The 22,759-nt window shown below is 40.0% G+C and overlaps 1 protein-coding gene across 2 annotated transcripts in view; it reads left to right on the top strand.

The window, feature by feature from the left end:
• LOC135940266 (uncharacterized) overlaps positions 1–22,037 on the top strand; it is a 71,037-nt gene extending 49,000 nt beyond the window's left edge. The window contains exons 2-6 of one of the 2 annotated variants that reach the window (XM_065485077.1): positions 8,557–8,765; positions 13,690–13,825; positions 13,986–14,119; positions 19,495–19,708; positions 21,552–22,037. In XM_065485077.1, coding sequence (XP_065341149.1) covers positions 8,557–8,765; positions 13,690–13,825; positions 13,986–14,119; positions 19,495–19,708; positions 21,552–21,649 — 791 coding nt within the window. In that variant the 3' untranslated portion in view covers positions 21,650–22,037. Of the gene's footprint in view, positions 1–8,556; positions 8,766–13,689; positions 13,826–13,985; positions 14,138–19,494; positions 19,709–21,551 lie in introns of both variants that reach the window. The other variant, XM_065485076.1, reaches the window with a different exon arrangement.
• The last annotated feature ends 722 nt before the right edge of the window (positions 22,038–22,759 follow it).

Here is a 22,759-nt window from a genome sequence, read left to right as displayed (position 1 = left end):
TTTATGCATTCCGAGAGACTTTTTATGGGCGCAATTTACAGATGTGAGCGGCCGGCCGGCCAGCCTTTCTCTGCGCTCCGCGCTGCGTGTGTTTCTTTATCAACGTCATACCGCCGGGCAAAAGCATGTACCGGCACGATAAATCAAAAAACACGCAGACAAAAAGAAAGAAAAACACGGAGCGACGTGGAAAAATAACAGTCGGGTGCGGTCCTTCGCGCAGCCGGCTTCTTTGATTCATCTTGGGCTCGCCGAAAGATGGACCGAATGCGAAGCGAAAGTAAAATAGCACTGTTGACCCTTGCCCGCACACTTGACTAAATACACGCATTACAAAATGAAATATTAATACCGCAACACTGCGATTTTCACTACATTATATAACTTTCTTCTGAAAGATTCAATCCAAAAGTTTCATTAATGTAATATTTCGAAAAAAAAGAATACATTTTCCATGGTTTTCACGGTTTCATAAAAATGGTGGTACTGGAATTTTATTTTTGACAGAGTCAATTAATTCCTGACTCGTATTAAACTAGGCAGCTGAATCACTCTGTAGACTTTTCGACACAACAATGTGCTGCAAATCAGTAAAAACCGTTACTCTTGCAGTTTTTGGTCAAAAGTCTGGACCTAGCAAAAAGTGCCACAAGAACACTGGCGACTATTCAGAGAAACGAGTTGTTCTATCTGATATCTGATTGACTTTTAACGTATATAGCGCTGCTCGAAGGTACAGACTGCAGCGTCATAGCGGTAGCAAGTGCAAGTAACAAAAGGCTGTCTGATAATTAGGTCCTGTCACTTGACTCGCTTGCACTGGCTGTCACTGTGGCGCTGCTGTCTCGTTTTTAGACCAGCGCTACGCTAAAAAGACACTCAGAGAAAACTAATCTGATCGATCGCCGGTGCTCGTTTGGCTTTTTTGCTAAGTTCGGACTAAAAATCGTTAAAGTAACGGTTTTTTTTCTTTTCCACCGATTTCCTGCATGCATAATTGTTGATTAAGTGATCCAGCTAAATTTTTTGTCTGTAATTCATATGATCCTTTTTGATTTGCTCTTCACACAAAATCATCAGAGAAAAATTATTAATTGGATTCCAGAACAATATAATTGTAATGAAACGATCTTCACAGTAAAACCATCCTTATATTTCCCCGTAAAAGCCAATCTAGTCGTCTCCGCAGCAGGATTCAGCAAACTTTTGTTCCAGGGGCGAAACTTCCCCTTTCACGTGTGCCTTACCAAAAGCGACAATGAATTAAAATTCTCGCCGGCAGAGCAGGCAGGCTGACAAAACTTGAGATTATTCTTCCTTTGTCGGGGCAGCAGCGTTGGCTAACTCGATTTGTCTCTGGACCGGGCTGATTGCGCCTGCGAAATTCAGGCTGAGAGCGGCCCTGCCTGCTGACGGACGATTTTTATTTATTTTTTGACCGATTGTTTGCCGTCGCCATTGCCGATAAAGGAAGCAGCAAAACGAAAATATATAGCACCTTTCACGGAGATAACAACAACAGCGCAGCAGAGAGTGGAAAACTTTTGCCGCCTTCTCCTGCTCGCCGAGAGTTTATTGTGCGCAGACATGTTATACACTGTGCCATCGCGGATAGATAGATAGATGCTTTTCCAGTTAAATAACGCCGCGTGTGTATACAGTGCTCGCGTTTTATACACAGTAGCGGGTGGAGAACCGACACACATACTACCTACAGAACAGAAAATACACGTGCCTTTACGCGAGCTGGCGAGAGAGAAACGGGGCATACTCCTTTTTCCTATTTTTATTTTATTTCTCGGAACAAATCCATACATCATTTCTGACACCCAACTAGCCCTCGTGTAAATACTACAGAAGGCGCGGGAATGGAACATTATTTCACGAGACGCCTCCACTCTTCCTCGCACAGTGTGTTTCTTTGCACAATAAAGGAAACCTCACTGCCTGCCAAAGCCGCGCCTTTTATATCTCCATGCTACAAAGGCAGGTGGAAAATGAATGTTATAATGCAAGTTTCCTGCACAAACATGCGCCTTCCTTTTCAAAAGGACTCTTGTCTATTACTTTGCAACTCAAACGACGAGCAAATAATGACGCTTTTCCTTTTTCAGGATTTCAATTTTATCAAAGTAATTGAGTGAAATTTTCAGCCTCGGAAAGTTGCTTTTCTAGGAAATTTCAATCACATTGAACTATTTAAGGTGCATCAATTTATTTTCAAGAGTGAATATAGATAATCATAACGATGGTTCGTCTCTATAAAATAAATGTATCTGGATTAAATTATCGCAAAAGCACACTCCAATGAATCTTGCACAGTATTACAACTTTTCCTCTCTACAAATGTGTTGTATACTTCAATTTACAAGTTTGAAACCGTTAAAACGTGTTGAATCAAATAACATACAGGGACAGAAATTTTAACTTTTATTAATTTAAAGTTAACAATTTTAAGATTAGAAAAGTGCGTTCGTTCTTATTTTGGATGGAAAAATCAATTTGTTTATTTATTAAAAAAATTGGAAAGTATAATAAATTTCCTAAATATAAATCAATTGAATGCCTCAGCAAGTAAATTATGCTCTAAAAACGACTATATTATTCCAATAATTCTAAATTCAAAGCCCTACAGATTATATTCGTTCTTGATTTAGCAAACCAGCGTCGTTTCACTATGAAAAAGTTGGGTCGTAAATTCCGCGCAGCTGAGCGTTAATGACTTCGATTAAAAACTCTCATAAATTTGCATCGGCGATCGCACCGGGGAATCGCGGCTAATCACGCTGGAAATGGGAATTGAATAAGGGAGCGCGATCGCAGCCAATTTCCGCCAGCCGTCGGCAACCCAAAAGCTGTCCGCAAAACGTAACTTTTCCGGAGGCCAGCTCGCTGTATACTCTTTCTTCTCTCTTTTCTCCACTCGGCACACAAATGGCCTGGTTGTATTTATTGATTTCCACATAAATAATAAAGTGTGTGTACGCCGGGGATGAATAGCCGTAACGGATAATAATGATGGCGGCGGCGCGTCCATTTTTCAGCAGCCAGCCTGCATCTTGCCCCCTCAGCAAGATAAATAATAATCACGCTCGCATTCACCGGGCTAATAATAAAAAAGGCTGCGAGCGCGTGAGTGAAAAATCGGAAAAGAAGCAGGCCGAAAATAAATCGATGGATGTGTTTTCCGCCAACAATGAACGGCCCATTCCAATCAAGGCGGGGAGGAGTCGCCGCCGCCACTACCACCGCCACCTCCGCGGCGAATAAATCAAGCCGCGGAAAATCTGCAGCATTTCATTTCACGCACTCACGGAAGTGTTGGGGCACAAAGGTGGCCGTGCCGTCAACACAATAGGCGCGGTTTTGACATTAATCATCGGCCGAAACCAATAACTCGGGTGATCGGCACACTTTCTTCCGCTATACCAGCCGAAGTGCTAAAATTTATGAAAAATCGCCTCTTTTTGCAATCCAAAGCGTTTGCACTCGCCGACCATTTTTCGCATCGCTGCGCATTGTTGCCGAGAGAAAGGCACACGAAAACGTTTCTTTGTGCTTTTGTTGCGGGCCGCTCGCGAGGAGGAAAAAATGTAATTTTCATGTTCATGCGCCTGTACTTGTGGGAAAAGATAAATGGCGAACTCATATTTCTTATTTGCACGGTGTCTCGGGCTCAATAAATCTCTCCGTGCGAGCAGCAGCAGAGTATGTTGCTGAGAAAAGTTTACAGCTGAATTCGCTGCTGGGCCGGGCGAGATGCAAATGTCAAACAAATGTGCTGCTAAGTAAACTGTGTCTTTGATAAACTCGCCCATTTGTGCAAATAAATCCCACCAACAATGTACTAACATTCAAGCAACATTCTGCTCTGCAATGAATTCGTGTCTCATAGAGAAATTTCTCAAATCCTTGATACCCGAGAAGATTTAAGTCCTCAAAGGCGAAACTCATTTCCTTAAATTGAATTTCTAGCAAAGTGGATTTGGAATGTTTGCTAAAATTGATTGTGTAATGGATCTCAAAATTTTAGTCTAAAACCAAGTTGACAAACAAATTAAAATTGCTCGTTTTCGATCTAAATACCTTACAAGAAAACGCTTTAGATACTGCGTTTTTGTTCAGAAGTCAAATTTAACGATGTTCAGAGATTTGAAATATTTAAAAATGATTATACAATTTTTCTTGATCCAATTAGCATAGTTAATTCACGCTATGCAAGTAATATCATAATTTTGTTAAAAACTCGCGTCTTTTTCACATTTTCACTTGTCGTTCCGAAAGTTCTGTAACTCAGCCGACGCCATACGTGCGCGAATCTAGTTCCCAGTGTTAATCAGCTCAGAAAAATTGGAGAAACCCTGAAATGAAATTTTAGCAATCTCCCTTGCTTAAGTCCATAGGGATTTATCTTGAAAGTCAAAAATTCACATCAATCAATTCGTATAAACTATACCTGTCAAAAATCATCATAATTGAGCGAGTCCTAGCTATTCAAAATCTAGTTTTTAAGCATATCCATAAGGATTTTATTCCTCCAGATTTCGGTAGCTCGCCACATCCCCCTGGTGGTCTTGCTTTAATATGTATACCGTTGAAGTATTCAAGTTTTATAAATTTATTTCACCAATAAAAACGTAGAAACATCTTAACATTTTCTCTGTTAAATCATCTCACGCAATATTCTAAATGGTTTTAATGCAACAGAGCAAATTTATCCCAGAATAATGCCTGTTCGTGGAAAGGAAGAAGCACAATTAAATAACAAATGTTTCAAGTGGGCTTAATTATGTTACTTTCCTCAATTGGAAGAGTAGAGAATAAAGCAACTCGGTTAAAATAAAATATGGTCCACTTTGTGTGAAACCAGGAAAACCCATTTAATCACTTTTCCCTTATTTTGTTCTCTAAATTTAAATGTGGTGGTGTCTCATAAAGTTTGCCTTTTACAACAGCCAAACAAATATCTGAAAGCTGTGCGTCAAGCTATAGAATATTCCGTTCTTCACTGAATTTCATATTTCCAAGTCCCTTGCTAATCACGCGAAACAGGAAACTCGGAAGAGTAAATAATTGAGTGCAACAAGCGTAGTGGAGCTGTTAAATTAAATTTTCATAATTTACCCCAAATTCAGGGCGCGCTCCCCCCGTGCTGTGCCAACAGCCACTTGTCCAAACAATTTCGGCCCCGCTGTCCCCGAGTGGTAATCACGCGCCATAAAAGTTGCACGACACGTCGCCTTGCGCGGCGTGGGAAAGAAAAAAATCTCCATATTTCGCCAGCTGCGCGCTTGGATTCGCCGGGCCAATTTCCATAATTTGGCCCGATAAATATTTCAGCCTCAACAAGCGCCATTACAGTGTCGCCGCAGCCACTTTTTTCTGTCTGCGCACCCCTTTCCTCTATCGCACCGTCTGATAAATTATTTGTCATTGTTGTGCCCTCGTGTGTGCACAGATATGTGATTTGATGCAATTACCGACACGCCACCCACCCTCAAACAGACCGACGGCCGGCCGGCGTCTGTGCGAATGCAAACAGGCGTGCACCCACCCACCCAACCACCCACCCACCCACAACCAGTGCAGGGCTAATTGGTCGTTAGCGAAGAATTAGCAAAATGATTACGCTCCAATAAACAATAGAATGTAATGGCCCGCCTGCAAGCCGTCGAGGCAATTGTTGTGCGAGTAGCCGTATTGTGTGTGCGGCGACTGCACGATCCCCGGCTGCAGCCAGTCAAACGTCCGCCCTCGCCTAACTACCCCCGCTCTGCCTCACACAAACGGTGCTCGTTTATCACGTGAGCCAGATCTTCATAGCACGGGATCAGTCTCGTTTGCAAATACATGCACGGCTTGCTATTCGACCTCCCGTAACAATGCGGCTGATATTTTGCACCGCTGTGCTTTCGAGTTGGGATTTTAACCTGTAGGCATAGTAAACAAAGAAATTATATACACATATAGATTGACATTTTGAAAAACCTCTGACCAAGAAGGATTTTCAATCGCAATCCTGCAGCACTTGAATTTATTTTAACTCTTGTTATTATTTTTAGTTGATACCAATGTAGGTGAGTTATTGCAATTAAATTCTGTTTACTTATTGGTGAAGAGCGATCGTTTTTTATTCAAGTAGAGCAGGATATTTCTGTGGAAATGTAGAGTCACTCTACACTGAGAGGGCTGCATTTAATTTCAGCTGAAAATTACTCAATTAAATATTTTCCTGCTGTTGCTCCTATGAAGAAAACAGTAAGAAATAGCATTTATATTTAATAGTAAATGACAACTTTAGCTTACGCGGATAATGTTACACGAAGTTAATAAAGAAAGTTTTGTTTTTATGGCTGTTTAAAAAGGCATAACCGACTTTGTTTGATGATTTAAATATGAATTGGTGGCAAACCGATTCTTCATTTTGAAAGGAGGCCCAAAATAACTGTGAAGTTGTCTTTTGAATGACGCCGTTCTTAGAACTTTTCAAAAGGAAACTTTTGAGATATTATGTTGGTCGTGAATATCATGAATTTAGACACTTTTCAACGAGCTATAAATAAAATAACCAGGAGATTTGTTTGTTCGATATTGTTAATTAATTAGCTAGCTAAAACTTTAAACTAGTAAAATTCTTTCTGGTAATGAAAAAGAGTGAGAGCAAACATGTATTTAACATAGAAATCGTTTTAATAACGAATTTTGACACCTGATTTTGTTCAATCGTGATAATTACTAAATCAGAATTGCTTCATTTTTGTGTGAACAACAATTCAATTTTAAACGGCAAGAAAATAAGAAGAATGTCTGATGGTATTTTATTCTCCACAATCAACTTTTTTTTAAAAAGATGCAAGGCCTAGATCAGACAGCGATAGAATCTAAATCTATATAATATTTTCCTGATGCGTCAAAAGTGGCCCATTTAAAAAAAAAACGTGTAAAACCTTTGATCCTTCTAAATTTAGCAGAAACTATATATTTCTATCAAATTTAGCGATTTTGGCAAAATGGTTTTTCAAACCTCGAATCGCTAAAGTTTTTTCTGTGAACTTTTGATTCACGCCAGGTCAACATTATTTTTATAACCAACAAAAATTTAACATTCCATGAGTTTCAATGTCAGCTGAGCTTGAAAATTTATTATATAGAAAACAGAACAGTTATAAGTTATAATGATAATATGTACCAACTCCAATAAAAGATAATATAAACGCATTTTTTATATAAATAGACAAGGGAATTTGTAAATTCCTTTTCGCTACGATACAGATAAAACAGGACGATGAACATTAAAAGATCAGATCAGCTTCTTTCCCGAGTTGAATCTTCACTATCAGCAATTCTTTCGAGCCACTTCGTGCACACTGCCGACCGCAAAACTAGTTTCTCCCCTTGAGAAAAGGGTATGTATATGTATATAGAGTGGCCGGATTTCCTCGCCGAAGAGAACAATGCCTATATCTTGGCCTGCTTTTCCTCTTGGCGCCGGCATTTTATGCGAAATTGAAATTAGCCGAAAAGTTTTAATCGCGTGCGATCAGAGCGAGCGAGCGAGCGAGCGAGAGATCGCCGCCTATTCAAAGTTGGGAGAGGACCGATGAAAGAAAAGCAGAGCACGAGTGGAGAACAAACGCGCGATTGCTGCTGCTGGGCCAACCGCACTTCTTATTGGTATTTTCTCGATCGGATCTTCCTTTAAAGAGCAGGCAAAAAGCGGGCTTAGCCCGAGCATGAGGATCGATTCATCGGCGCGCGCGGAGCGAGTGAGACTCTGCTTTATTTATAAGTGCGAGGCATTGTGCGGCGGCTCGGCTTGTCTGTTCGCCGCCAAATCCCTGGAAACTTAGTTAGAAGAATGTCGCCCGGCCGTCTTCTCCCTTTCTCTTGCGCCGCCGGAGCCGTGCCGCCGGCCGAGAGAAATGGAAAATTGCGAATTAGGTCCGTTGTTGAGAAATCAAGGTCCGTGAAAGAAGATTTACGCCGCGCCTTCAATCTCTTTTTCCCTCTCCTCATCGTGCGTGTAACTACGTATATATCGGCTGAGGGAGCAGAGAGGCAGAGCACACTCTTTTATCATTTTTCGCCGACTAACTTTGATCCACTCCCGCCGATTCGTGTTGCCCATTTTTGCTTCGTTTCCCATTCTGAATTGTGTTAATCGGATGAAAGGAAACGCGTGCCACTTTCCGTTTGTGCTGACTGGGGGAAATTTGATAAGTCATGCAACCGTGAACGGCGAGATTAAGGATATAAACAATTGAATGCTGATTTCCTGATTCTTTGGTTTGATTGATTTTTTTACTTAATCGCCTTTCAAAATGTCCCTTTAAGGAGTGCGTGTTTAAAAAAGATCCAGGTACTTTTGGAATGAAGTGCATTTCCCCAATGAATTCAACCCCACCAGCACATAAGAAAGAAAGAAATCAATTTGACAAAAAGCGTTAACCATTTGAATCTGCTTCCGAGAGTGATTGTTCTCGGCAGCAATTGGATACAAAATCTGCCGACTCAGCAACATTGATTAATCAAACGAAATCTTGCGTGTGTTAACAGGTGCTGCGAGCGTAACACTTTTCAAAGTGGAAGTGCCGGATTTCAAGAGGGTTGGAGAATCAGCCACGTTGATGTGCAATTATTCGCTTTCCGACGGCGAGGGACTGTATTCTGTCAAGTGGTACAAGGACAACGAGGAGTTCTACCGCTACGTGCCGAGATCTCGACCCGCCACAATCAGCTACCAAGTCGATGGCGTCGAGGTTCAGGTAGGTCAGAAACGCGGCCGCTTTTTTCCCGGCAGCTGCTGCTCCTCTTTCCACCAAGAGCTGTCAACGTCCTTTCAGACACCTCCTGCAGCTTTAGCGACGGCACTTTGCTTGTCACCCACCACCCGACTGTTCACTTGCGGTGAATAATGTGGCTCGAGGAATTTTAAATGTCACGCGTGGACGTTTTCCTACAGTTCCATGAGCGGTAGAAAAAATATGTGCTCTAGTTTGACTTTAATTAAAGTGCGTTCAAGTGAAAGAGCAAACTTAGCTTTGGCTTCATTATTCTCTGGCTGCTCTTTATTTTCAAATTGCACACCAACAAAGTCTAGTTAGATATCATTTGACATCTCATTTAATTTTCTAAGAATTCAACCTGCTGCTGGTTGTTCATTTCATAGAATCTTATACCATAATTTGATTTAAAAAAAACATTGCTCCATATTCCCTCCAACTATCTTCTGTGAGCATCGTGGTGTAGAAAGATAATGTGCGTGTTTGCCGTGTTCAGTTCAAAGCATATGTGAGACATGCAGGTTGCATGCATCAACGTTTTCCAAAAAATTGCTCCAATTTCAATTTTCCATTTTTTACCGTGGGCTTTGTTAATATTACATTCAAATCGGATTTGCGAATAGATGTTAAATTCTTATTATATTTTTTATATACTTACAATTCATTTTTTCGTCAATTTAAAATTTTAAATAAATACATTCTCTTCATTTTGCAGTTCAATCTATGATGTTCAGTAATTATTTACGGTCCAATAAGTGATAATTGAAGTCTTCTATTTGAATTCGGAAAATAACTGTGCCGCAACGAGATAATAAATAAAAGCTTATACTGCGTTATTTTGATCTGGCGGCTCAACGAGATTATTTATATTCGGCGGGCGTCACAAAGCCTTTTCGCCTTGATAGATTGAACGTCGGACAAACGGGTGAGTGAGCGTTCCAGAAAACGCAGTCGCCGCTGGATTAAATCAATCTCCTTATTATTAAATTCCAAAAGGCCTTTGATGAATCACAGCAGCAGCAGCAGCAGCAGCAGTAGCGTCGTTCGACCAAATCGTCGAAAAAGATACGCGTCGACTTTTAACCTCTCGGAAAAGCCTTTTTACAATTTCATTGCTATCACCTCCAAGCTGGACTCTTTTTTATTTCCCACTGCAATAATATAAGAGTATGCAATAAAATGTTATTCGAGAATTATCACACGAGGCAAGGAAATGCGACTATCATTTTACGCTGAGTGGAAAAATGGCTGCTCGCCGGCGCGAGTATAAATCATGCCAAAATTTATACACGCCAGCCGAGCAGCTCAGCTCCTTAATATTATTAGACTACTCAGTGAGCCGCATCACGCGAGCAGGCCAACAGTTAAATTATTGTTGCTGGCGAATCGATAAGCAAGGGAGGCGGCTAGGGATAAATTCTCGCCTAGCCGTCCGTCCAGCCGGCACACACACACACACGCCGAGCGTCTCTCTGCGGAAGGAGCTATAGCACCGGCGTAATCTGCTCTAATTGTTATTTTATCTGGCTGGGGAGGAGTGAACGAGCCGAGAGGACTGAGTGAATATAATATCCTGCGGCCGCTGATCATCAATTATTTACATCCTAATTCCTTTTTCCTCTGTTGGCCGCGCCGCTGACAAAAGTTGCGTGAATAAATCATGATTTCATTACGCGCGCACGGGGCCCTTTGTTTTATTGCCCTCTGTGTGCGAATCGCCTGCTCTTTCTCTCTCTCGCGGCCTATAATAATTTCGCCGCGCGCGTTTAAGCCGCCGCTAAAAACCCGTAAACACGCTCATTTGTGCAGCCAGCGTAGCTGATTAAAACACCTCTCGTTTTTCCCTTTGTTTCTATTTCGCTGAATGATTGTTTCGGCTCACATGTCGTTTGTTTGGGAATTTTTGTTTGAACTGAATTTCCTCTCAATTTTCCCTGTGCTAAAGAGAATGCACACCCGACTGAAATGAGATATTATTTAGCTGATGAACTTCTGCATGAACAGACTTGAAAGCCTTCCGGCATATTTCAAGTTGGCAGAAGGGGAATGAAATGAAACATAAAACCAAAGTATTGTAAAAACAGCCCTATATGGTAATTTCCATACAATTTTGTTGCATGGCCCAATTTTGGCTAAATCTTCATTGAGAAAACTCTGAGTTTTATTGAAGTTTAGTTCCGGTTGGTCGCAGGAAATAATTTAGAACTTGTCTCGTTGATCTAAGCAACTTTTCTGTTGACCTCAAAGCGGATGGTCAAAATTTAAGGTCACTGAAGTCGAGTTGCACAATTTAAATTCGTATTTCAGAACAAATTGCCATCAAATAAGCACGGTTCTCTAAATATCAAGCCACTATATTGCATCGAATCATATATTTTGTCTTACACTAAAAAACACACCTTACTTGGCAAAATAAGAGCTTTAAATTCAGTAAATCGGGGCCACCTTTTTTAATCTTGTTAACCAATTTTTTTGAACCAGCATAGGCGGTGTACGACTCGACGATCTTCTTGATGTGCCGACGTTTCTGTGAGCTGATCACTTGTAAATTTGCCTGTTTCACTTTTGTATGTGAAATAAACATAAATTAAACTCTAAAAAGTTACAAGTTTAGCTTCCTAGTTTATTGGAGTGGCGAGATCAAGCAATAAAAATCACAACTCAATTATTTTGAAATTGGCTAAATAACAATCAACTATAGCTTCTTCCATAGAATGCCAAAGTATCAAATAATACGTAAAATTTCAAGAAAATTAATTGCACCAAAAATCCAAACCTTTATTATTTTTGTTTGAATTTAATGATTTTTAAGGGTGCGTATCAATAAAACTATTTTAATTATATGGCTTTGATTATCAAGGCAATATTACCTTTCTAACATTAAAAAGTGCTGAACAAATTACAAGTAATGGTGTTAATAAAACATAAGTTTAGCTCCTCTAGCACCACGTCCAAAATAAATAAAAAATTGCTATGTGCCTCATAATCGAGAATTCCAAGAAAATTAAGTTCGTAGAGAATTTGTGTAGGAGAAAACACTTTCATCAATCCAAATTGACTTTGAGCATTCTTTTGGAGAAAACAACTAATAATGGCCTCTACATCCTGGAAGACCGAACCTTGTAACAAAATGTGACATGATCAAGAACGAGCGAATACCTCGATTCCGCTTAATGGATTCGCTAGTGTTAGTTTAGAATTACTAATTAGCCAAAATGTCAAAGCAACCCACGTCTTGCAACCGAAATAATTAATGAGAAGGACACATTTCCTTCCTTCTAAATAAACCATCCTTGCAAAATCTGGGGGCTGACTCACTTATGGTAGGCGGCTCATTCCCAACCGCAGCGAGAAAGCCCGGAGCAAACACAAGAGCCAGTCGAGTAATGTGATATATCGAAGAGACAACAAGAGCGGAAGCTGAGGTCTCAATTCACAGCAAACACGCTACTATTTATGTATGCAAACTGAAATTTAGGGTCGGCAGCGAGAGTAATTTGCGTGCGCACAATCATGCTAATCACGCAAAGCCATTTTTGCCTTGCTATATTTATTTGCATTTTTATCCGGTATGGCAAACAAACTGGGCAGGTAACTGGTGGATTTGTTTGTTGGCCTTCATTTGTTTGCGTTGCTCTGCCTGATGATTCCCTTTTATCCGCTTTTTGATGTTTGATCACGGCTTCGTATATGTATAAACGTGTGTATTTTCGGGGCGGGGGAAAGCAAAAGCAGCGGTGGCCAGCCGGCAGTTTCAAAAATATGCGCTGAGTGCTGCCAATAACAAATTTATCATTTTGCGTTGATCATAATGATTATTTTCTGTCAGCCGTTAAAATATCATTGGCTCTGCACCGGTGCAAATTATTATCGCCACTGCTGCCGGTAATTCAATTCTCACTCGGCTGAATTACGGAGTTTCGCCGCCGCCAACGCCAAACACACTGTGTGTTTGTGCCGCGCTTTTTGCCGCGGGTGAAATGACTGATCGTTAAAATAATAAAACAATGCGCGCACGTACTCGCGCATTCACAATCCGACTTGAAATATATGCACGCCCATAAAGTGCTAACAAGCGATATGAGCCGCTGGCGAATTTGTAAGGCTTAAACCCCGTGCCTTATGACTGGAAATTTTGCCGCATTCAGCATTCGCGCTAGAGAAATGTTGTCATGGTGATAATACTTTGTGTAGAGTTTTCCTCCTGTGTGATGTTTCGCCAAATTACTAAATTATTGCTTGTCCTCGTGGTGCCAACTCAATTTGTCTGTAAAACCCGAAATTTGAACTGCTGCCCTACCTATTTCCATCCATAGCTTTCTAACTGAATAGCGTAATGTTTTGCTGCAATAAAGGCTTTGAAGAACAAATTTAGGAAATTTAGCCTGCCAATGTTTGATTAATCAAAGGCTAAAATTTTGCTATGGTAATTAGATAACATTCCAATTAATGAAATATGATTTGGATGCAAATCGTTGGTTAAGTCAAGAATTATTTTTTTATTTCATGAGACAATTTTAGCAATTTTTTCATTATTGTATAATGTTGCCGACGTAGACAAGATGCTGCAAAACTGCGTCCTGATTTGATTAGATCTCAATCGAAAACAACCGAAATTTGCCAAATAAAACCATCGGAATTAGGTCTGGATAGAAAGAACTCTCTGCTGTGGCAAAAAATGGTACCCCATGAAAATTTGATTGATACGCAAGAAAATTGATACAAAGCTCTGCAAAAAACACAAATCGGCTTTGAACTCCGCCTGGAAGTTCTAAAAATATTCGTGTTTTTGGTGTTAAAGTTCCTTCTTTTCAACACAGTAGACAGTATAGGCTTTGCAAAAAAAGTTGCCGTTGAAATTTCATTTGCCAATTATAATTCTTTGCTCCCTCTCGTTTTGTTACAGCGCCACTTTTCCAACAACTACAACGTTCACCTGCAATCACTCAATTTGCGCTCAAGTGGCCTCTACAGATGCGAAGTGTCCGCAGAAGCTCCATCGTTCAGCTCTGTAAACGGCGAGGGTCGTATGGAAGTTGTCTGTAAGTGAAAAAACAAATCGAATTCTTCGAGGCGGAATACGCTGCCGCCTTTGTTGATTTTGCCCTGTCGGCTGCTGTTAAATAATTTATCGATCTCCGTCGTTGTGACGCCACTCTGACAGTTTGATTGATCTGCGCCGTTGTTCCGGTCTGCTTTCAGATTTGCCAAAACACGACCCGCTCATGACCGGCGGCGAGATGGTCTACGCCTTGGGTGACCAGGTCAGCATCAACTGCACCTCCAGCAAATCGTACCCGCCTTCTGAGATGAGATGGTACATCAATAATCATCCTGTAAGTGTCCAGTCTAATGTAAGCAAATCCTCTTTAATTAGTAAAAAATTGCTGATTGAATTATTTTTTAAAAGATTTAATTTATCGCTTCTAGAGATTGGCTAGAAAGTTGAAGACTTGGGAATTTCAGTCGATATAGCACGCAAATAAAAGCATTTTACTAACAAAATCTGGAAACTCTGGCTAAAAATGGTGTCTTAAAAAGGCAGACCAATGCAAAAAATATATATTTTAATCTTAAACTTCTCTTGAATTGTATGTTCGCAAGGAATGCGGCAACCTTAAGATTTTACCTAAGTAAAATTTAACTAATTTAAAAGATCAAAATTTGTGATTTGACGGATCTTTTAATTTAAGCTCGGAAGTTCTTTCCGAAATTAAATAAAAATTTAGTAAAATATTTATTTTTAAAATAGATAATATGTCATTTTGATCTAACATCATCTCTATGAAACGACTAACAATAGACAAATTTGCCGATTAAATTACTTAAATTCCCATGACTTTATTGTAGAGCATGTCAGCTAGCATGTTTCTATTTTATTTTTGTAGTCATTTTCAATCTTGCTACCATCATAATTTTTTAACAATTTTAAGCATAAGATCAAAGCAAGTAACAACAAGTGGAAATAATTACTAAAGAAAAAAGAGACGGTGCACTTTGCAAGGACTGAAAGATGACAACCACCGGGGATAAAATGTCGGATTTGGCAAGCTAATTTCGCTGACATACCGTCTTTTCCGTGCTCAACAAGCAAAAACTAGGCAAACACAAGAAGAGAGCTCTCGGCTGCGTGCAATCAATACCCGTGGCGCGCACTTGGCTCAATTACTTCCTTTAATACCCGACGATATGGCCCATAAAACCTCTCGCCGGGCGTTTTTTGCATCGCGATTTTCGTCCAAAAATCTCGGGACTAGTAAGAAGGGTGGCGGGAAAAACACGTAAACTGTGAGCTGGAGCGCGAAAGATGCTGCAGCTACATTAAAGCGATTACGCCAGCAATGACAGCAGAACAAAGGGCCAGCCACTGTCTTAAAAAGTTGTGCACAGCAGCAGCTTTTAAGCTTTTTTTTCTCGGCCGCCGCCGCCGCTACTGCTGCCGAGAAGAGGAGCAAAACGAGCAGCAAGAAGACACACCTCCACGTCTTTCTTTGCTCCGTCTCATCCATCCATAACGCTATTTATTTTCGTCAATACAGCAGGAAAATTGTGCACGACACAAAAAGTAGATTCCTCATCCCCTTTGCGTCGTTATGCGCCCACTGCCTTTTCCCCCAGGCAGCCAGAAGAAGAAGGTGTATTTATGAATAAATAAGATTGTGCCCGGTTTGATGCTGATGCTTTTATGCACGGCAGAAATATTCGAGTGATATTTTATGGGAGGCATTAAACAAGAATCTTCCATCATCGTCGTGCTGCCTTTCATTCTCCTTTGGAAGGCAATAAAATATTCAATAGACTGGCTTGTTACTCGCGGAGAAGCCTCCGCCACCCTTTCTCTCTCCCTTCGCGTTTGTGATTTTCGTGTCAACCCGAAAGCCGTCGCTGCGGACGCGATCGCCGCGCCTCCGTCGCAGCTAATTACTTAAAAAGTTTTCCGATTATGGAAAACAAGACCACTCTGGGAGGCGAGATTTCGCCGTTCGGGAACGCTCTTCGATTCGTTATTCCACGAAAATTCATCTGGAAAGTGAAACTAAAGCCGCTTTTACGTTTTGACTGACGTGCAAAATGAATTTGGTCGGGCGGCGCGTGCTCGTGTTTCGTATCGCCAACTAAACGTATATATATCTGAAATGTGATGTTTTTCCGCTTGAATTGCTTTCCCTCTGGCCGATTTCATTTTCTACGAATGACCTTTTTACCAGGGGCTGTTCTTTTCAATTTGAGATGTTTCGTGCCCTTTCGTGCGAGCGGAAAAAAATTGAAATTGCAATAATTGATTATAAAAACTTCACTTCAAATCATAGCTGTTTAACAAAATTTAAAAAAGTGACTGTAGAAAAACAAAGTATGTTTTTGGATCGATCGGACCTTTTCCGTGCATTTTGTTTCATTTTGAGCACGAATCACATTATTTGCAGGCTTTATTTTTGTCTAATTTGTTACTTTTTGCGGAAACAAATGGTTAAGTTGATCATTACCAACAAATTTTGTGTTTTCAAGGTGACATCAAGGTAAACTACTGTTTTCTAAACATTTTTTTATCTCGTGTGAACTATGAAATTAGTTGCTGACTTATGTAGAGCGTGGTCAAAACTCCCGAACAAATAAAAATGATTGAAATTTGCGGTGAAAACATCTGAATTTGACATTTTTTAGCTCTAAAATAAGAAGCTAAAAACATAATTGTAAAATAATGAAATTCCCAAAAAATGTGGAATATTTGGCAGGAATATTTCATAAAAGGAATGAGTAAAAACAGCTTGTAACCATTTAAAAAGGCTCCAGAACCACGTAAAAGCGTCTTAAAGGAGCCCAAAATCACGTAGAATAATCTCTCATCTTTTTTTAAATCCTCTGCTCAACACTTTTCACTCAATCGAAAAAATCCCATCCCTATGCTTGATATTTGTGCTCATCATTTTTGGTTATTTTTTTGTGTTGCCTCTCTTTTTCCAAAGGAAGGCAATGTTTTTAGGGCTTAATGCTCCCATGACGGCTCGTCCATTAAAAACGAACAGACAGAGTTGGAATCATTTCTCATGATTGTAAAACAAATAATAGTATATATTCTAGGGTCGGGAATTTTTTACGGTTGACATTTTTTCTGAGCACCAAATTGTCATGGGATCTTAAATGGGCATAAATCGTGCAATTTAAAACGTCTAAAAACAGTTTAAAAACATCTAAAAGGGTCAAAAGATCTAAAGGAATGAGTATAATTAAATGTCGCGCCAGGACAATTTTTTAAACAGTTGTTTCGTTCATTTGGTGTTTTACTCTCCATGAAAATTACATTTTTATTGCAATTTTTACAATTAAAAACGTAGGAATTTCAGTAAATTTTTTTCTAAAATTGTGTCTCCAAAAAACCAAATCTAAATTGGCTTAGAGACCATCTAAAGTAATCGAACTTGTGACAAAAACTGTCAAAAATATTTAACTACTTTTTGGACACAAATCACATCCTTCTTAATATTTCACTATTTTTGTCATCAGGTCTCACAAGTTTAAAATTGTTACTATTTCCCAGGTAACACAAGTCAAACGATTGCCGTTCCTAGTAAAATAAAATATTAGTTTGATGTAAAATTTACTGCTCAAAAGAGTGGCTAGAATACGTCCGGGGATTTTATCGACTGGTATAAACATCATAGACACGCAACGCGCAATTGTCTCGCTTTGGTCCAATCAGCGGAGGCAGGGGACGCACAGTCCAATTGTGCGTTTGATGGATAAAAAGCTGCCGGCTTTGGAATTTAGAATTGTCTCTCTAATTTGGGCCTCTGGTGAATATTTAATTGGGCTCGTGATTGAGCGGCTGATTGAATCTCGAGGGCTCATCAAATATGTAGGGCTGGGCGCGCAACTCACACAGCACACGCGGCTGCGAAATGAAGGGGCCAAAGCTGATGGAAAAGCCTCTCTCGCGTCGTGTGATTTTTCACCTAGATTGATAAGGTGCGCCTCGGTAATAACTAATAGCGGCTCATCAAGCTTTTACACGGTTAATGCCAAATCGATACACACCTGCCTCGGCCAGCCTCGGATAAATTGCACCGTCGCAATTTGGACACTTTTATAAATTACGCCCGCGCGCCTTTGAATGGCCCTTGCTTCGCCCTCTCTCCCTTTCTCGGCAGCCACTTTTTCCAAGAGAACGAGCATCTCGAACCTTGCTTAAAGCCTCTCGCTAAATACCTTGAAATTTATTACGAAACATTCTGACTGGCCGTGCTGCTTTGCGAGAGGGAAAAAATTGAGTTAGCATCGTTTTGTGGCTTCGAAATTATGAATGCCGCAGTCTTTATAGCAACATTGATCGCTTGAATCTAACCGTGTTTTCTTTCCGCAAAATTCCCTTCAAAGCTGTTATTATTTAATATATTTTTTTTGCAAATTTCCCATCAAATGGTTTGCGAATAAAACAAATAAAGCCGGAGGATCTAAATAAAGTCGTTTCAGACCGTCAGAGCAAGCAGTTTAAAAAAAATAAGCTCTGCGCGGAATTAAAAACAAGTGGGCCGCTAGAAGTAAACATTTTGAAAAGAAAAATAATTTTTCATGATCGTGTACTATTCAGCCGGCTGTTTCAGCTCCTTAAGCTTCATCAGAAGCATTTTTACCTGTTAAAAAGTGGTTTCTGGCTAATTAGTTGTACACCGTTAGTTTAATAAATTAATTTTAATAAATCTACACTATTCAGAAGCAAATATTTTTGCCAATTCCAAAATACGAACTAAAAAATATTCAAAATCGACTCATTGATGGATTTTTCTCTGAAAATAATTGATTTTAAAGCATATTGTAAGTTATGCTCGAAGGGGTTTATTGTATTGGAGCATTTTAACGTGTTAACTCCGTCAAAATTAAGATTTTCCTTACCCTGGTGATCTTTCTAACATTAAATAATTGTGCCCAAAATTCAATAAATTCACTAAAGAGCTAAACCGCAGCATCTCCTGAGTGATGAAATTCTATGAATCTCCAACACTCGGTTTCCCTGCAACGAAAATTTCATCCTTTCTTGAAGCTATGTAGGTTAGAGTTTAAATAACCCTAAAAAAATACTCGTTATGAGTGGTGTCTAGTTTCTTACATTAAATTCAAATAACAGCTCGTCCTTTTTAGGCAAAGTCGCTTTAATCCTCGCGCGCACAAAGGCCCATTTTCTAGCTGGCCTATTCAGCGAGCTAACTATCATCTCACAAACTCATTTAATAATACATAAGAAATGAGAAGCGGTGGAACACGACGACTAGCAGATATTATCTCAGACGTCGTGCCGTTAATGAATGCTGCAGCTCGTGCCGCTTTTTTGCCGCAAAAAATGGTGGTCAAAGAAGGGAAAAGGTGGCGGGAGCGACCTCAAAAACCTAGTCAGGCGGGTGGCTGGCTCGCTTTGAGGGTGGCAACTACCTCACAGAGTCAAAAGCCGGGCCGGCCGGTTGGCATTAATACTTGATCAAGCGGGCTGGCCTCAATTGATATGCACCCAAGCTGCTTGCCTTCCGCAAAGTTTGCGCCAAGTTTGACCGCTCGCGCCGGAGATATTTGACCCTTTCAGTCCGACCGATCTCTTATAAATTGAATAAACAAGCGGGCGCCTGCCCCGACACCTCCACCGCCGCCGTTGCTGCTTTTTATTTGTCGCACGTTCGTCTCCAAGCGGCAAACGGCGCCTCAATTATTAAGCAATATGTCGCAGGTCTCGGGCGACAACGTCATCCAGTACGAGCCGGTGGTGCACAAGCACGGCCTCGTCACCACCAGGTCGGGCCTCCGCTTCGAGGCGATGGAGCACCACTTCGTCAACGGACGCATGACCGTCAAGTGCACGTCCAACGTCAGCCTGCGAAAGCCGGACAACCCCTTCCAGCAGAACGTGCCCTCGCTGGACAGCAAGTGGGTCGTCATGGACTGTGAGTTGCATCAAAAATAAATAAAATCGTCATTCATGCGCTATGCGTCTAGCATACCTAATAAATTGCTTTAGCTCCATATGTGTGATTTTTTTCGATTGCGGATTGCTTTTGATAAAAGATAAAATAACATGCTCTCAAGTTTGTGTATTAAAATTTCAAACTTATTTAGCTTGTTTAGCAGTTTGCAACCTAACTAACAAGGAACATGTAAGGGTTCGACATTTTGACTGGAAGTAATTTCGTTGGATTCGTGTGGAATGTCATATATTTTATTAAACTTTATTATAGGAGCTTTAAATTTAAAAAAAATGTTTGATTCACTTTTGGCGAAAGCTCTTACAATTAGTATCCACCAGATGGCACCACCATATATTTACGATTTTAAGTTGATCTAAGAATCAATCCTGTTACTGTGCATTCGCAGCCCTCTCTTTTGGTTTTAAGCATCAAAAGAAATCATTTTAAGGGTAGAAAGAAAGCACAGCAGCAGGATTGAGTATTTGATTACAGCGGAAGTGCATTATAAAAATTAAAGTAACCGCTGGCGCCATCTATTAGCAGCTACGAACACTAATCAACTTTTGCAACTGTTGAATTTATGAGAAAATTTATAGATATTAATAGTTTTTTGTTGAAACAAAACGGTCCATGGGTTGTTTTTCACAAAAAAAGTTTGAGCTCTAACTTTTCCTATGAAATTTAATCGTTAAGCAAAAAATGCGTATACGAAATCATCATGCTCAGTGGAAACTGGCTTCAAATTTAATGTAAATCAACTCATTGTGCTATATATCCAACAGAATGATTTTTCCTTCCCGCAGCTTTATCTCACGAAACGAATTTATTGAAAAATTCATGCCGGTAATTTTCGTATACCTGCAGCACGAATCCAATTTCCTTTTTCTAAAAAAAGTCTTAACATGTTCCCTGGAAGTATAATTAAATGTTAGCCGTTAACCAAGTTCTTAAATTCAAATAGCAAGATGGTTAACCTCTGCTGTCAATTAATTTATAAAAATTATTAGTCTACATGCCAAAATAAATGTGTCCTTAAAACATAATCATAATCTCCAGCAGTATAGTGTTTCATTTTGCTTTCCCATTTTCATATTCAAAACCAGCTTAGGAAATTCCAATAAATTATTTAAAGCTTGCAGTCCATGACACGAAGGCTCTTTTAAATTTTCCGTGTCACATTTCCAGCCTTTTCCGCTGCGTTTCTCAGTAATGTTTCTCTTCTTTAGTATTTCGAAACACGGGGCAAGCTGAGATGAAAAATATACAAGCGCGTAGGCTGCATTCCCGGTGCCTTTGACATCAAAGAAAATGCCATAGCGCACCTTTCCTGCAAAGCCATTATTCCGGCAGTCTTCATTCGAGACACTCTCTCGCATTTGGCGAGGCGGATGGTTCTAATAAAATTAGAATGGTATAAATGTACTTTTCCGCATCATGAAAACTTTTGGAAAGCCTCCTGGTCAAAAAGGGCAAATTATTATATAACTTGTTGAATACCAAGATACCAAAGCATCGCGCGGAAATTTCCTCGACTGCAATGCAGTAACTTTATTTCGCAATCACATATTTAGAGACAGTAATCAGTAAATTTGAACGAGAGCAATTATTTTCAATCAATCACGTGAGCCTTTCAATTTACCTGGAAATCGAGGCCGTGTGTGTGCTGTCATCACTGCTTATTGCTGTCGAAGCAATAAGTGCAAAGTGATGTTTCGCCTGCGCTCGTGCACGGCATTTTTGCCAAATGAAATGTGGCAATCACTCACTCCGCTGCCTCTTGCTCGCCCACTTCATTTCGCCTTTGTGTGTGTCTGTGTTGCAGTCCTCGGCGGAGCGTCAGGCGTGTCGGCCTGTCCGGCACTGGTGAGCGCGTCGCTGTTGCTGCTGTTGCACCTGCTGTGCAGCCGGAGAGTGCATTAAAAGGGCCCAAGTCGGTCGGTCGGGGCCGCGCGATCGCCCTGGGACAAATCATTCTTGGTGATATTTTGTTATAAGTGATCGAACGCTGTTGGCACGAGAAGCAAAGAAAGCAAGCAAGTGACTTTAGAAGAGACGTATGTATGTACTACTTAACGCATCATCAACAACAAAAGTGTTCCATCAGGCACCTATTTACTTAAATATATCAATGGACTCGAAATCGTTTTTTAGGATTGCGCACTGTTCCTGTTCCTTGTGAATATCTGAGTTGTTTACTGGAGTACTTGGAAAAATACATAGATCTCATTACAGAAATACGCCCATGTGAGTTGCTTTCTTTTCCCTTTTTGGAAATAAATATTGTCCTGTTGAGAATTCTGTTATAAAATTATTGTATTTTTGAGCCTTCAACCGTTGCATTTTTTTCGGAAAAGGTAGGTTTGAAAGACTAACCTTCAAAAGTTTATCTAAGTTAATTTATTTCTCTTATTAAATCTCCCTGGCTGGAAAGAAGTAGTATTGTTTTAATTTGAGTATAATAGGACCACAATTATTTCACCTTTTTCCTAATCTTACATATTATTTGGGAAAAAATAATGTAAACAGGTCAGCGTTTATCAATACTAAAAGTCTTAGAAATCCCCAGCAGAAGGCGACAGTTTGAAATTTATACGAATAAGAATTCATATATCAAATTCAATCATAAATTTTCCTGATCAAAACCGTAACTGGCCGAACCAATATTAATTTTCAGCACATCATGGGAAATATTTTCAGAATCAAGAGTGCCATAAATTTGTAATTTCACTGTCTTTTGATGGCTTTGAACACTAGAAGTTTGCATAAACTCACTAATACTGTCGTTCCCAATTCATAACGTCTTTTTAAATCAATTTTCAAAAGAGAATGAACAAAAGAGATGTATTCTCTACAGCTCCTCCGAGTAAAATCTTCTCTCCATTTGCCTCTCTCTTGAAATTATTCCATGGCCACAATAGATTCAAAACTCCTTTAGCTTCCCTGGGATCTTCCTCTGTCACAAATCCGACCTCTCTGCTCCGGCAAACTTGGATTCCTCTCAATTATTCGAGTGAAGGGAGCTAAGTAAGG

This window comes from Cloeon dipterum, chromosome 3, assembly GCF_949628265.1.
Source record: "Cloeon dipterum chromosome 3, ieCloDipt1.1, whole genome shotgun sequence".
Lineage (NCBI taxonomy): Eukaryota > Metazoa > Arthropoda > Insecta > Ephemeroptera > Baetidae > Cloeon > Cloeon dipterum.
Note: the sequence above shows the minus strand (reverse complement) of the source record. Positions and strands in the feature narration are given on the sequence as shown.